This window comes from Gobio gobio (assembly GCF_949357685.1).
Source record: "Gobio gobio genome assembly, chromosome: 5".
NCBI classification, from domain to species: Eukaryota; Metazoa; Chordata; class Actinopteri; order Cypriniformes; family Gobionidae; genus Gobio; species Gobio gobio.
The window spans coordinates 23,576,271-23,593,614 of NC_137101.1; the positions used below are offsets into that span (position 1 = coordinate 23,576,271).

At 36.2% G+C, this 17,344-nt stretch overlaps 1 protein-coding gene across 1 annotated transcript in view; it reads right to left on the reverse strand.

The window, feature by feature from the left end:
• magi2a (membrane associated guanylate kinase, WW and PDZ domain containing 2a) overlaps window positions 1-17,344 on the reverse strand; it is a 302,773-nt gene that overhangs the window by 30,543 nt on the left and 254,886 nt on the right. Inside the window, exons 12-14 of the mRNA XM_079817222.1 lie at window positions 14,354-14,385; window positions 8,823-8,991; window positions 2,231-2,272 (exon numbers count right to left, since the gene is read on the reverse strand). Coding sequence (XP_079673348.1) covers window positions 2,231-2,272; window positions 8,823-8,991; window positions 14,354-14,385 — 243 coding nt within the window. The remainder of the gene's footprint in view (window positions 1-2,230; window positions 2,273-8,822; window positions 8,992-14,353; window positions 14,386-17,344) is intronic.

A 17,344-nucleotide genomic window follows, 5' to 3' on the forward strand; every position in this document is an offset into this window, starting at 1 on the left:
TTCTGACCCTCAAAGACCTGTTAGCCTGCCTTTAAAATGTCCACCTCCACTCCATTTATTATCCTAAATTAGATGCACCTGTTTGAGGTCGTTAGCTGCATAAAGACACCTGTCCACCCCATACAATCAGTAAGAATCCAACTACTAACATGGCCAAGACCAAAGAGCTGTCCAAAGACACTAGAGACAAAATTGTACACCTCCACAAGGCTGGAAAGGGCTACGGGGAAATTGCCAAGCAGCTTGGTGAAAAAAGGTCCACTGTTGGAGCAATCATTAGAAAATGGAAGAAGCTAAACATGACAGTCAATCTCCCTCGGACTGGAGCTCCATGCAAGATCTCACCTCGTGGGGTCTCAATGATCCTAAGAAAGGTGAGAAATCAGCCCAGAACTACACGGGAGGAGCTGGTCAATGACCTGAAAAGAGCTGGGACCACCGTTTCCAAGGTTACTGTTGGTAATACACTAACTTTATGGTTTGAAATCATGCATGGCGCGGAAGGTTCCCCTGCTTAAACCAGCACATGTCCAGGCCCGTCTTAAGTTTGCCAATGACCATTTGGAGTCATGGGAGAAAGTCATGTGGTCAGATGAGACCAAAATAGAACTTTTTGGTCATAATTCCACTAAACGTGTTTGGAGGAAGAAGAATGATGAGTACCATCCCAAGAACACCATCCTTACGGTGAAGCATGGGGGTGGTAGCATCATGCTTTGGGGGTGTTTTTCTGCACATGGGACAGGGCGACATGAGACCAAAATAGAACTTTTTGGTCATAATTCCACTAAACGTGTTTGGAGGAAGAAGAATGATGAGTACCATCCCAAGAACACCATCCCTACTGTGAAGCATGGGGGTGGTAGCATCATGCTTTGGGGGTGTTTTTCTGCACATGGGACAGGGCGACTGCACTGTATTAAGGAGAGGATGACCGGGGCCATGTATTGCGAGATTTTGGGGAACAACCTCCTTCCCTCAGTTAGAGCATTGAAGATGGGTCGAGGCTGGGTCTTCCAACATGACAATGACCCGAAGCACACAGCCAGGATAACCAAGGAGTGGCTCTGTAAAAAGCATATCAAGGTTCTGGCGTGGCCTAGCCAGTCTCCAGACCTAAACCCAATAGAGAATCTTTGGAGGGAGCTCAAACTCTGTGTTTCTCAGCGACAGGCCAGAAACCTGACTGATCTAGAGAAGATCTGTGTGGAGGAGTGGGCCAAAATCCCTCCTGCAGTGTGTGCAAACCTGGTCAAAAACTACAGGAAACGTTTGACCTCTGTAATTGCAAACAAAGGCTACTGTACCAAATATTAACATTGGTTCAAATACTTATTTGCAGCTGTATCATACAAATAAATAGTTAAAAAATCATACATTGTGATTTCTGGATTTTTTTTTTTAAGATTATGTCTCTCACAGTGGACATGCACCTACAATGACAATTTCAGACCCCTCCATGATTTCTAAGTGGGAGAACTTTCAAAATAGCAGGGTGTTCAAATACTTATTTTCCTCACTGTATATATATATACAAATATTTTTCAAATAAATTTTGATTTTAAAACAGTGTTTTGCTGTAATGATATAGTCTAAATGTCATCATGTTTAAAATATCATGATTTCCAGGTGACAAAAATAACATTTATTTGATTATTTTATAAAAATCTAAGCAAATTTAAATGTATACAAAAAAACAAACAAAAAAAACATTATTGTCAGCCTTAAATATCAATATAAAATGCTGTTCAAAGAAGTGTTTTTTTTTTAATGAAACATTAATTAAACAAAATTTAGTCTAAATGTCATCATGTATTGAATATCATATGATTTTAGGTGACAAAAATATATATTTTTTGATGATACAAAATTTTATAAATATCTAACAGACCAAATTTAAATCTATACCCCAAAAACATCACTATTGTCTGATTTATCAATATATATCAAATGCTGTTCAAAGAAGTGTTTTTTTAATGAAACATGTCTTTAAAATGTAGTCTTAAAATGTCATCATGTGTTAAATATCATATGATTTTAGGTGACAAAAATAGCATTTACTTGAGGATACTAAAGTGAAATTACAGAAAGAAAAACTTTGCTTAACATTCAAAAAATGTTAAAAATGTAGAGGGTCACTGGATATATAAAAATGATTTTCAGGCTTTACTTTATGCAGAACTCTTTCTGTCAGACTGTTTCTGTTTTGGGTGCAGATATATTTACTCACTGGAGAGGTCAGCTGGGATGGCTGCTCGATGAAGCCCTGGCTCTAAAAAAGGGAGAGACACAAGGGCAGCCCATAAATCAATGTTTACATTAACATACACACCTGGAAATATAACTACAATATACACATAACCTGTCTCCCTGCTAAAATAATGCCCAACGACTACAAAGCAATGAAGAAATTATACAGTGCCCCCATAAAAGAACTTAAGGCACACTTAAAAATGTCATTTGATAACAAATTATAACATTTGATAACAAAAATTTTATACAGTATCTCAAACAGAATTCATCTTCTGGTTTAGAGCAGACAGGAACTGAGATCAACATGAGCAGCACATTTCTGCCTGCAAACTTACACACAGCCATGCTGTATGTATAATGTATATCCCATTTAAAATAGATTCCAGGTGGAGCTTGAGCCTGATTCTGATTCTGAGAGGGAGTCTGCATTATTCCTGCAACCTCATCTGCCACTCTGCTAGAGCTGCTCGATATTTGCAACCCCTATGCTGGGGATATTAAACCAATATATTGGTGTATGTTGTGATGATTTACATGCAAATAGATTTACATGCAAATAATTTTTTTACCAATAGGCTGGTTTTATGTTTTGTGCCCTCTGTGTAATGACTTGTAAATATTACAGCGTAAGAATGTTAAGCGCATCTAATTTAATGCATTATACTTTGATTAATTCACGCAAATTAGTTATTTTGAAAATAATCAGTTGAGAATTAAATTATTACTTTGTGTTTATGCCATGGAAGTCTTTAAGTGTATTTTAAATGCTTTAAAATGTTTTGATAAAACATATGTTGGTGACTGTTGCTGTCTATTATTTATTGTTAAATTAGTGCGTTTAAAGTGATTAAATATTCTCATTTGTGATCATTAAGAGCAGCATGGTAAACATGCATTGAATATATTCTATTTTGATTGCTATAGTTCTTATGACTGAAAAAATACCCTGTAAAATTATTTCAGGGGAAACTATGGAAGCTTGTTTCCACCACAGAATAAAACATTTTAAAAGATAATTGCGAGTTTAAATCTCATAATTCTGACTTTTTCCCCTCAGAATTGCGAATTGTGATATAAAGTCAGAATTGTGTGATATAAAGTCAGAATTGTGTGATATAAAGTCAGAATTGCGAGATATAAAGTCAGAATTGTGAGATATAAAGTCAGAATTGTGAGATATAAAGTCAGAATTGCGAGATATAAAGTCAGAATTGCTAGTTATAAAGTCAGAATTGTGAGATATAAAGTCAGAATTGCGAGATATAAAGTCAGAATTGCGAGATATAAAGTCAGAATTGCGAGATTTAAAGTCAGAATTGCGAGATATAAAGTCAGAATTGAGAGATATAAAGTCAGAATTGTGAGATATAAAGTCAGAATTGCGAGATATAAAGTCAGAATTGCGAGTTATAAAGTCAGATTTGTGAGATATAAAGTCAGAATTGCGAGATATAAAGTCAGAATTGTGAGATATAAAGTCAGAATTGCGAGATATAAAGTCAGAATTGCGAGATATAAAGTCAGAATTGTGAGATATAAAGTCAGAATTGCGAGATATAAAGTCAGAATTGCGAGTTATAAAGTCAGAATTGTGTGATATAAAGTCAGAATTGTGTTATAAAGTCAGAATTGTGTGATATAAAGTCAGAATTGTGTGTTATAAAGTCAGAATTGCGAGTTATAAAGTCAGAATTGTGTGATATAAAGTCAGAATTGTGTTATAAAGTCAGAATTGTGTGATATAAAGTCAGAATTGCGAGAAATAAAGTCAGAATTGCGAGATATAAAGTCAGAATTGTGAGATATAAAGACAGAATTGCGAGATATAAAGTCAGAATTGCGAGTTATAAAGTCAGAATTGTGTGATATAAAGTCAGAATTGTGAGATATAAAGTCAGAATTGCGAGTTATAAAGTCAGAATTGTGTGATATAAAGTCAGAATTGTGAGATATAAAGTCAGAATTGCGAGTTATAAAGTCAGAATTGCGAGTTATAAAGTCAGAATTGTGAGATATAAAGTCAGAATTGCGAGATATAAAGTCAGAATTGTGAGATATAAAGTCAGAATTGCGAGATATAAAGTCAGAATTGCGAGATATAAAGTCAGAATTGTGAGATATAAAGTCAGAATTGCGAGATTTAAAGTCAGAATTGTGAGATTTAAAGTCAGAATTGTGAGATATAAAGTCAGAATTGTGAGATATAAAGTCAGAATTGTGAGATTTAAAGTCAGAATTGTGTTATAAAGTCAGAATTGCGCGTTATAAAGTCAGAATTGTGTGATATAAAGTCAGAATTGTTATAAAGTCAGAATTGTGTGATATAAAGTCAGAATTGTGTGTTATAAAGTCAGAATTGCGAGTTATAAAGTCAGAATTGTGTGATATAAAGTCAGAATTGTGTGATATAAAGTCAGAATTGTGTGTTATAAAGTCAGAATTGCGAGTTATAAAGTCAGAATTGTGTGATATAAAGTCAGAATTGCGAGTTATAAAGTCAGAATTGTGTGATATAAAGTCAGAATTGCGAGAAATAAAGTCAGAATTGCGAGATATAAAGTCAGAATTGTGAGATATAAAGACAGAATTGCGAGATATAAAGTCAGAATTGTGAGATATAAAGTCAGAATTGCGAGTTATAAAGTCAGAATTGTGTGATATAAAGTCAGAATTGTGAGATTTAAAGTCAGAATTGTGTGTTATAAAGTCAGAATTGCGAGTTATAAAGTCAGAATTGTGTGATATAAAGTCAGAATTGCGAGTTATAAAGTCAGAATTGTGTGATATAAAGTCAGAATTGTGAGATTTAAAGTCAGAATTGTGTGTTATAAAGTCAGAATTGCGAGTTATAAAGTCAGAATTGTGTGATATAAAGTCAGAATTGTGTTATAAAGTCAGAATTGTGTGATATAAAGTCAGAATTGTGTGTTATAAAGTCAAAATTGTGTCATATAAAGTAAAATTTTTCGAGTTATAAAATCAGAATTGCGAGTTATAAAGTCAGAATTGCGAGTTATAAAGTCAGAATTATGAGATATAAAGTCAGAATTGCGAGATAAAAAGTCACAATTATCTTTTAAAATGTTTTATTATGTGATGGAAACAGGCTTCCATAGATCATATTTTAGGTCATAGTTTCCTAGTTAAAGTCATAATTGCGAGATTCTGCAATTGCAATTCTGAGAAAAAAGGTCAGAATTGTGAGATAAAAAGTCGCAATTGCCTTTTATATATTTTTTATTCCATGGTGGAAATAAGCTTCCATAGCAAACACATAAAAACTGACATTATTTTCAGCCTTTTTTCATAATATATCAAATATTGTTCAAAGAGGTATTGATTTTGAATTTTTGTTGTTGTAGTAGAAGGGATAAAATGTCCTAAAATTGTGTCTGTCATATTTTTTTATTACCTATGATTTTAGGTGACGAAAATTACATCTATACAATGATAAATGAAAAAAATCTCAAAAAGCAGCAGACCACACTTTACCAAATATAACAAAATAAAAAAATATATAAAGATTTATTAATTGAATATATCAAAGAAAGATCACATAAAATATGCATTAGCATAAACAGAATATGTGCAAAAAATGTAGCTCCTGTAATAATAACACCCATCTATTCCCCATCTTAAAATGTAAAATCTTTACAGCATCTTTGCCACATCAAGTGCATATTCAAACCGCTATAAAACATTAACAGTCTTATGACTGAACATACTGAAACATTGTCACTGTCGGTTTAGAAAGAAATGCAATTTCACAAAATGAGGCGGTATAAAACATCTTGCTCATAAAATAAGATGAGGCTCACAGAGAAATATACTAAATGTAATCCACCTTCAGGAAGTGAGCATACTTACCTGGCAGAGAAACTGAACGGTTTGCGCACAGCATATCTAATATCTATATCACCAGCATATCTACTACAATAGATGCTAAAGATGTCTGCGATATAATAAGACCTATAAATATAAAGCAAAAACCTTGTATAATGCTATGGAGGATCACTGAACATGACAAGATAATGACATTATCAAACAACATCAACACACTATATTAACCAACATCTCCAATGCCATATGCCAACCTATCATTGCCAGCTGTGAATATTAAAGAGGACACTATATACTGTACAAAATAAAGGAGGAGGTATAGAACAGGAAACAGTAATGAGGGAGAGCACATCACCTCCCTGCTGATTTAAAACCATAGAAAATGTCTACTGTGGTACAGCAGTTCAACTTTATGCAAATGCAATGTGACCAGTAATGGGAGTGCAGACAGTAGTTGAATATATGCGAGTAATAACAGAACGACATGTTGACCACGACTGATTTAATCGCTGTCAATCTAAATGCACAACTCTATTGAGAGTTCAGACGTATTTGTTCAATATGAAGGTCATTTCATACCGTTATAAGTATTTTCATATTTTTATGAATTAATGTATTATAAACTATTTGTTGAATTAAACATATCCTTCTAATGCTATGAATGTTGGTTCACAGGGGGACCTTCAAATGTTCAGAAAGCCTGTGTGTGTCGTAATGTCTCTAAATTTGGTTAAGAAAGTACCTGCATTAATAATGTAAAGTGTTATATAACCCCAAAGTCACAAAAGCAACTGAAGTTCTCCCAGACTCCAGAGCAGCTCTACAGATCTAATTGTGGGAAAATTCCAAATTGACAAGACACGACAACCTCAAAATACTTACCATGGAGGATAAGATAGATTGTAAGTTACAACAGTGAAAAAGTATTTTGTGAGTCTCGGAGAGCTGACATAATGGTCACTGGAGACTTACACCATGTTCTAACAATATAAGGCAGCAGTAAAAATAATTTTTGGGCCAAACTAAAAGTCCTAGGTGAGCATATTTGATGTTTAATATCACTTTTACTCAGTGGCCATTTTGATATTATTAATCTCTATGTACATCCAAGTACAGCTCCTGTTGGTTTGAAAGGGATATTAAATAATTTATGTTTATAATATATATATATATATATATATATATACTGTATATATATATATATATATATATATATATATATATATATATATATATATATATATATATATATATATATATATATATATATATATATACGAGTGAGTGTATGTATATATATATATATACACAGATCAGGCATAACATTATGTCCTAATATTATAATATCCCTAATATTGTGTTGGTCCCCCTTTGGATGGACTCCACTAAACCCCTGAAGGTGTGCTGTGGTATCTGACACCAAGATGTTAGCAGCAGATCCTTTAAGTCCTGTAAGTTGTGAGGTGGGACCTCCATTGATCGGACTTGTTTGTTCAGCACATCCCACAGATGCTCGATTGGATTGAGATCTGGGGAATTTGGAGGCCAAGTCAACACCTCAAACTCGTTGTTGTGCTCCTCAAACCATTCCTGAACCATTTTTGCTTTGTGGCAAGGCACGTTTATCCTGCTGAAAGAGGCCACAGCCACCAGGGAATACCGTTTCCATGAAAGGGAGTACATGGTCTGCAACAATGATTAAGTAGGTGGTCAAAGTAACATCCACATTGATGTCAGGACGGCAGGACCAACTGTTGGCACTTTTGGCGGTGGACAGGGGTCAGCATGGGCTCCCTGACTGGTCTGCAGCTATGCAGCCACATACGCAACAAACTGCGATGCACTGTGTATTCTGACACCTTTCTATCAAAACCAGCATTAACTTCTTGAGCAGCTTGTCTATTTGATTGGACCACATGGGCCAGCATTCGCTCCCCACGTGTAGCAATGAGCCTTGGCCACCCATGACCCTGTCGCTGATTCACCACTGTTCCTTCCTTGGACCACTTTTGATAGATACTGACCACTGCAGACTGGGAACACCCCACAAGAGCTGCAGTTTTAGAGATGCTCTGACCCAGTCGTCTAGCCATCACAATTTGGCCCTTGTCAAACTCGCTCAAATCCCGCTTACGCTTGCCCATTTTTTCTGCTTCTAACACATCAACTTTGAGAACAAAATGTTCACTTGCTGCCTAATATATCCCACCCACTAACAGGTGCCGTGATGAAGAGATAATCAGTGTTATTCATAATGTTATGCCTGATTTCATTAATAAAATCTGACAACATTCGTAACATAAATTTGACTTGTTTAGTTCCAATAACGTCAAAAAAGACAAAAAAACTCCTGTTAATATAGCCAGCATATGATGTTATGATTTCTTCCATTACATTTTTACAACAATGTGGAATGCAATTTTTGAACAGCGAGATTTCACTGTGGGTGGAGCAACTTAGCATAATGCTACAGAAATACAAATCATTTCTTGTCGCTCATCCCAATCTCGCAAAAACTTACCACAGAAAAGATAGCTTTCATCGCTAGCTACTTTAGAGCATTGTGCTTCATTCTTTTTTGGATGAACAACAGGAAATGTATAAGCACAACATGAATTCCATATGAGCATGTGTGCAAAAACACAGTAGGTAAACAGCACAGATTAGCAGCAGGCTAAGTAGACATCAATAGCTTTAGGTGCTAGCAAGATGTTGCTTCAGTTACTTACGCCTATTTTCATAGATAGCCCTGGACTTCTCATACAGGTCATAGGGGTCAGGTTTGGTCAAGTCAAACTCTGGACCTGAGGGCCAGTGCAGATATGGAGTGCTGTGAGGGAGAGCATGGATAGATAGACTGGTTGTGGGACTGCTGTGAGGATCCCAATGTTCCAAGACCTGCAAATACACCGGCATTCAGTAAAGCACCCAATCATCTCCCAGCGCTGAGTTTATTAAAATGCTGAACTGAGTAAGCAACTGTACTCTTCCAGGCAACTTCTGCCTGAAATTTCACTGGCTGTGGGATAGGAAGGGGTCTAACAATGAACTCGCTTTTGCTGTAATTAGTTTTTAAATGAAGTGTACACACAATACATGGCACGTTAGTTCAAGCTCAGCAAAATAAGGCGGCATCAAGGGCTCATCAAGGACGCTTGATGCGTTTCTCTATTGCTGACGATACTGAATGTAATCTTTGTGTTTTCTCATGCTAATGCAGCTGTGGGCGAAACGTTCCCAAACCACTTTACCGCACTGGGCTCTCGCACGACACCCAAAATTAGGTTATGCAAACAGAATGCACAAAGCAAGCAGGCATAGAGGTCCGCTTTTTCTAATATCAAGGATGTTTCCACACAGATTGCTTGGCCTGAACTCAAGTTCAATTCCATCACCCACTCCTGCTTTTGGGTCCGAATCGTGGTGCGTTTGCGTCATTAATGTGACTATCGCTGTTAGGGATGGGAATGATAACGAACTGAATGATACCGGTTCTAAATCAGCTTCTTAACGGTTTTTATCAATGATTCTTTTAGTAGTTTTAAAGAATAAATATTTGAAAAAAAGTCAAAAATTATGAAATTATGAGATTTTAATAAATACATTTAAAACAATTTACACAAATGTTTTAATGACTTTTCCCACTTTTTTCAATTCAATAACTAACGGTAACCATATATTTAACAACAATTTTAGTTTAGTAAATTATACTGCATTTTGTCATTCAACTTCCTGTGGGGTCGTGGCTAGTTCAATTCCCACGCATAAATCAAAAACGAGGTGATTCAATTAAAAATATCCCCCAACCCCGGAAGACATGTTACAGCAACAAACGAAACCCTTTAAAATTAACTAAATGTACCTTACACAACAAATGTATTCGGGTTTACGCCAAAAGCTTTAGTGTAAAAGCACCCTAAAAGCAAAGCCAAACAAAAGGCATAATTGAAGAAGAGGGGGTAAAAATCAACAAAGAAAGAAAGTAGATGCCAGGATGAGAAAGATGCCAGGGCTTATTAATTAAAGGAGGTCTGGGTTAGCATGCTAATCTGGAGGAGCTCTAGAGGATGAAGGCAAATGCCTCTGGGCTGCTGTGCGCAGCTGGGAAACAAACCGATTAAAACATGTCACTACCAAGAAAACTTATGCACACGCGCGCATTAGCTCATTGATGATAATAGCCTATTATTGCCAGAGCAAAGGGCTGTGACATACACACTTTCCTGTTCCCTTTAAGAATCAACGTCCATTTGAAATGTTTTGCAGCTCACGCCAGAGGTCTGCTAAAGGACAAACTGTTTTGGATGGGTTCACATCAGTTTTTCATTTATAACTTCAGGTTTGTGCTTGGTTGAGGTTTTTGATGAATAAAAAATACGGTTTTATTATAAATATTTTATGTTTTAAAACTCAACTTGTTTCATTTGCTCAGACAGAGTCAGAGTCTGAGAATGGGTCATATAAGTTTAATCATCCAGAGATGAAATGGGAAGAGAGTGATATTGGGTTTAGTCTTTATCTTAGTACTGGTTAGGTTGGCATTTTACACACCTCACACATTCGGCTGACTTGTTCACTCCTTCTCTAGATAATGAATGTCACATAGTTGACTTTATGAGGAAAGAGTACACTCAAGAGTATTCAGACAATGGGGTTTAGATGGGGTTTGTTGCAACCTGGTCTCACAGAATTCCGTGAAATGAACACGGCCCCTTAACTCAAAATCCGTGGCAGTTTCACGGAATTCCGTGATGGGTCCAGCATATAAGTCAATGACAGTAAAAAGTAGACATGATTTTATGAATATTTATAGGCTAGTTTTATATATTGGAGCAACTAACTCCACTCCTACCCTAAACCTACCCACTCTCAACAATATAAAACACATAACAGGCAAATACAAGTACAGTCACAGGTATTTATTGCAAAAACTGACCAAAGTCTTTTTTCAACAGTATAAAAGTATTAACTCATGTTGCATTCCAAGTCTTCTGAAGTCACACGATGCCTTCATGTAAAGAACAGAGTTGATCTTAATGTTTTAATCACTAAAATGATGATCCCGCCGCTCCGTGAACGCACTCATTCATATCTCATTCAAATAATACACACGACTTTTTAGCATGACGCAATCTGTCACGAGACACACGAGAGCCAATGGCATTTTACAATCAAAGCCGACACAATTGGTCACGAGACATACGACAGCCAATTCTGTCAAAGCTGACGTAACGTTTCTTCCGGCGGTAAAATTTGAAATGTGTTTGTGATCTTTGGCGAATGGACTCAACGCTGCTGATCGCTTTTGGGGATTTTCTTCACACAAATCAATCGTTTGGCCTCGGAACACTTGGAATATTTGTGCTTTTTGAATAAATTGTGGCTGCAGGCGTATCTGCCTGTTATATCCTGTTTTTTATAATACACAAATGGGTAGGTTTAGGGAAGGGATTGGGTTATGTGTTCAAAACATGTCTGAATACTGTAAATAAAAATGAAACTAATTGTAAATAAAATTATGCTGGCTGATTAAATCGAGAATCACACTCCATGTCATAATGGCAAAATCATAGTTTCATGATGATAACCATGCTCAACGTGTCTGTATAGGCTACTGTCATTAACTTACATAGGCATCACTTCCGTGGACCCATCACGGATTTTTCGGCGATTCCGTGAAACTGCCACAGATTTTGAGTTAAGGGGCCCGTGTTCATTTCACGGAATTCTGTGAGATCAGGTTGGTTTGTAAACATCTTATTTTCTTTGTACAATGTGCATCACTGCATCCGAATTAAATACTTCCCTACTATATAGTATGCAAAAAAAAGAACACCAACAGAGTAGTATGTCCAAATTCATAGAGTAGGCGAAAAGTACCCGGATGATCTACTACTTCCGGCGTGAAGTGTGCAGAACTATCCCATGAGGCCACGGGAGAGGATTTGTGAATGGCAGTGAAGGGACGCAATTGATCTGTGAGGTCACATGATAGTGACAACATGGTGGATGTAGTATGTTCGAATTACATTCATACTACACACATTCATACTACAAAGAACGTACTTTTTTAACAAATTTGAAGTTCAAATTCAATCATTGCACGCGATTTCGGATGCAGTTTATGCATTCACTGTATTCTGGTGCTGGGCATTATATCAGTCATTTAGGATAAAGTTGATTCTATTTTGTAGGTTATATAAAATTAGCCAAATTATTAACCAATTTTGTGGTCATTTTTATGTGCTTTTAACTAAGTTTCTGTGGAAATTGGACAGTTTGCACTCAGTACTTCACGACTTATGAGTATGAGCACAAGAAGAGATAAATATTTAATATAATTCATGATTCAAACGATTAGGTTAATTTAGCAAAGCAACATTTTAACTAGATTTTTACTGTATTTTATCTCTTGATTTAGAAATTAACAATCTACTTAGCAATAATGGCTGTTTGGTCAAAATGATGGTACTGCTGAGCCATTTCAGAACAAATATCAACAACGAAACTATTGTCAGAGAAGCCTAAAAGATATTGTGGAAAGCAGGGTGTGGCCAAGAGCTGTGGGAACGGAGCGAGGATGAAACAAGAGACTGGTGTGGCCTGCAGACGAAACTCATCAACACTTGCGCCACCGACCTCGCTCGTTCCCACGGCTCTCTGCCCCGCACTGCTTGCCACAGATATTGCCACATATTTCAGCTGTTCCATCCCATCCCTATTAGCCTATACACCATATTCATTTAAGGCGGTTCTCATATGCATTACTGTATTTTGACAGCTGTAACCATTAGACGGTCTGTAGCAAAAGCCATTGCATTTCATAATTTCAATCGATTAAATGATGCAGTGCAGTGACCAAATAACCGTCACACTCAACGTTGGATAATATTCTTCAGACATGGATAATTGCAGAAAAAAGATGGACCTCTTTAACATTTTCAAGAAATGAAACTTTTTCCGACTGTTGAGATATTCTTAAAGCAAATGATGTCTAATTAAACCCCAGCGTTAGGGAGGGAGCGAGATGATAAAGACCAAGCAGCTCTCAACTGTACTGCAGTAGCGGGTACTTTCACTCTGTCCCAGTTCTGTTCCCTAGAGATAGATACAAAGATATGTGTTGAAGAATGACAGTACAGTCGCCAGCAGCTCAAGGCAGTGCCACTGACTCTCTATAGTGTGAAGAAAAATCAGTCGATTTATGACCAGTCAAGCCTTTGTTATATGAAGTAGACAGGGCAGGGTTCTCAAACCCAAAAATAAACAGATGTGTGGGTGCATGGGCAGGCATGTAGGATGTGTGTGTGTGTGTGTGTGTGTGTGTGTAAAAACATATTTCAACTAGGGTTCCTACATATTTTAGTAATGAATTTCCATAAACTTTCCAGTGGTGATTACTGGATTTGCAAAACATACTGTATATTAAATACATATATTATATATGCAAAACATTGCAATTCTTAGCCGGCCGCCTGAGCATAACTAGATTTAACCAGATTTTTAACTAGAAAATATAATTTGCTCTATTAAAATCTATATATATGTCAAAAAAAAAATCTATAAAACATTTTATACATGCATTTTAGAGTTTATTGAGGAAACTTTCCTTTAAGATGTGGTCAAGCAGACAATATTGGATCAGAAACAGTGGACAAGACATGGACAGACTGCTGCTGAGGGTCAAGATTTTACGTGCCAGAGCAATGGTTAGTGAAAAAAGATTAGTGAAGGTGCTGTGATCTCTAAGAGTTTGTTCTCAGCTGTAAAATTATGACATATAAAGTGTTTATTTCAACTAGGGTTCCCACATCTTTTAACAAAGAATTTCCATAACCTAATTCTTTGCGCTCACACAAATGCAACTTCTAACTGAGCAAAATATTTGTATTATACATACATCTTTTAACCTAGAAAATATTATTTGCTCTATTAAAATAACTTTTTCACATATTTCTAAAAATAGCTAGCGTTTGGTGTTGTAGTGATGTATCTGTGAAGAACATTAGTAAGTCTTCCTGAACTGTCCATTAAGAGGCACAAGCAGTAGCTTAGTACAATGCAGTTAGTGGTATTATGTTATAACAATGTAATAAAGCATCTATTATGTATTCAGCTTAGTAATAAAGCTCTAGAGTCATGGTTATTCATAGATATGCTGCATAATGTATTGTATGACTTAATCAGTCAATAGTGAGTGTGCACGGTTACTGTTAGTTTATTAATTAAAATCAGAAGGCTGAAATACGATACGTTTTACCTGTTTAGAGGTCTTCCAAGGTGAAAAGTGACCTGCAATGGTAAACAAAACAAAACTTTTATTCTGCTGGAGCTTTAATATAAGATTAAAACTGTGAATTGTAAACAAAAACAAAACATGAAAAGTCCTGGCCGATAACCTCTTATTAGCATTTTAGTTTGTTTACTCCAGAGCCGTTCCTTATCTGAGTGCGAGGATGCACTTTCATTTGTTGTTTTATTTTTTTCTAGCTAGTATTATAGTTTTTTTTCCCTACAGTGGTGTCCAAAAGCCATTTCTGAGATTACTTCTATTTTGTAATATTCTAATTTAATACAAAATGTGAATACAACTTTTGCACTGGTTAAAATTGTGATCCTGGGGGTGTGGGGTAGTGGGGATGTTCATCCGCCTCGGTTGAAATCTTGTTTGTGCAAAAGCTGATAATCCAGCTGTCACGGTGGCTGTAAAGATGCGCACGACGAAAGAGTAGAAACAAAAAAAAGTCTTTATCATAATCCACACAGAGAACTCAGGAGAATCCCAGGAGATAAACTAGAACTCAACCACATACAACATAGATGTTGACATAAACAATACTAAACAATGAACTAAGGACACTAAGGCCTAAATTCCAGAGGAACTTAAAGGGTTAGTTCACCCAAAAACGAAAATTAGTCCATGATTTACTCACCCTCAAGCCATCCTTGGTGTATATGACATTCTTCTTTCAGACGAACACAATCAGAGTTATATTATAAATGTCCTGGCTCTTCCAAGCTTTATAATGGCAGTGACTGTTGCCTCGTTTTTGAAGTCTATAAAAGTGCATCTATCCATCATATAACTGGGGGTTAATAAAGGCCTTCTGAAGTGAAGTGGCGCATTTGTGTAAGAAAAATATCCATGTTTAAAACTTTATAAAGTGAAGTTCCAGCGAATCGCCTTCCGTATTCAACTTACAGAAAAAGTGTAGTGCCTCTTGCAGTTCAAAATGCTTACGCTACGTCTGACGACATTGCCAGTGTTGGGTGTAACTAGTTACTAAGTAATTAGTTACTGTAATTTAATTACACTTCCCTTGAAAAAGTTTAAGGGTTATTTCACCCAAAAAGGAAAATTCTGTCATTAATTACTTACCCTCATGTCGTTGGACACCCGTAAAACCTCCGTTCATCTTCGGAACACAAATTAAGATATTTTAGTTGAAATCCGATGGCTCAGAAAGGCCTCCATTGGCACAATGCACTGTACACTCTCAAGACCCATTAAAGATACTAAAGACGTCGTTAAACAGTCCATCTCACTACAGTGGTTCTACAATAACTTTATGAAGCGGCGAGAATAGTTTTTGTGCGCAAAAAAAAACCTAAATAACGACTTATAAAGTGATGACCGATTTCAAAACACGGCATCATGAAGCTTCGAAGCGTTATGAATCAGCGAGTCGAATCATGATTCGGATCGCGTGTCAAACCGCCAAACTGCTGAAATTGCGTGACTTTGGCGATCCAAACTGCTGAATCGACTCACTGATTCATAACGCTTCGAAGCTTCATGATGCCGTGTTTTGAAATCGGTCATCACTATATAAGTCATTATTTAGGTTTTTTTTGCGCACAAAAACTATTCTCGTCGCTTCATAAAGTTATTTTAGAACCGCTGTAGTGAGATGGACTTTGTAACGACGTCTTTAGTACCTTTTATGGGTCTTGAGAGTGTAAAGAACATTGTGCCAATGGAGGCCTTTCTGAGCCATTGGATTTCAACATAAATATCTTCATTTGTGTTCCGAAGATGAACGGAGGTCTTACGGGTGTCGAACGACATGAGGGTAAGTAATTAATGACAGAATTTTCATTTTTGGGTGAACTAACCCTTTAAGTAAGGGATTACTCTTATTTTTTCTGTAATTTAATTACAGTTACTACTGATGTTATTGAACTAAATAATGTGTATAGACTGTAGAACAAGTAAATATAATACAATAGTTGAATTAACAGCAAAATTTAAAGTCTAACATTAAAACGCTCATTTTTATGTAACCTTTTCACATTTGTAATACTGTGGTCAGTTAATAAGAATAATTTATGTAGTTTTATATTATTTATTTGAATAAATTAAAAGAGCCGTTTCATGTCTATCTTTGAATCACTCAACTAGTTGAGGTTGATATAGGATTAGAAAGTAATTAGTAATAAGTAATTAAATACTTTTTGGAGAGAGTAATTTGGACAGTAATCTAATTACACTATCGAAGATGTAACTAGTAACTAGTATTTTTTTTTATTTTTTTTTTAGAGAAACTTACCCAACACTGGACATTGTACACCAGTTACGCTCGTCAGACGTAGCGTAAGCATTTTGAAATGCGAGAGGCACTACATTTTTTCCGTAAGTTGAATACAGAAGGCGATTCGCGATTCGGCTAATTTTTATTTTTGGGTGAACTAACCCTTTAATAAAGATAGAAACAGAACAGGTGTGTGGAATTAGGGACTATGGAAAGTAATTTGAAACTCAGGTGATCGGGAACACAGTTAAAATTAAACTAAAAAAGAACATACACGTTACACCAGATTTGAGATTCAATGGAAGGAAGGAAATATCAACTTTTATACAAAAAAGTATGCTTATTTGAGTGACATACAGAACAAATATTTTAGATTTAGATTTTCAAATTCTATTTGGAAATTCTAAAAAATGTCAATGTCTGAATAATTCTAAGTAGTGTAAAACATGTCCCTGAAGTCCAGTCCCTAAGCTGATGGTTGGCCGTCAGCCAATGTTGGGCCACCGTTGAGCATCTGTCAGCTTAGTTTTTGTGATGTGTTCTGCACCATAGGCAATAGTCGGACCCCATCAGCGACTTTTTTGGCAGATTGAGCATGTTAAATCGCCATCCGTCGTCGTCGGTGAGGGAAAGAACTCTGATTGGTGAACCAGTCAGGAGCACGAGAAGAAAAGTGAAAGTGATGAAAGCGAGCACAGAAGTCAAGATGGCACAGACAG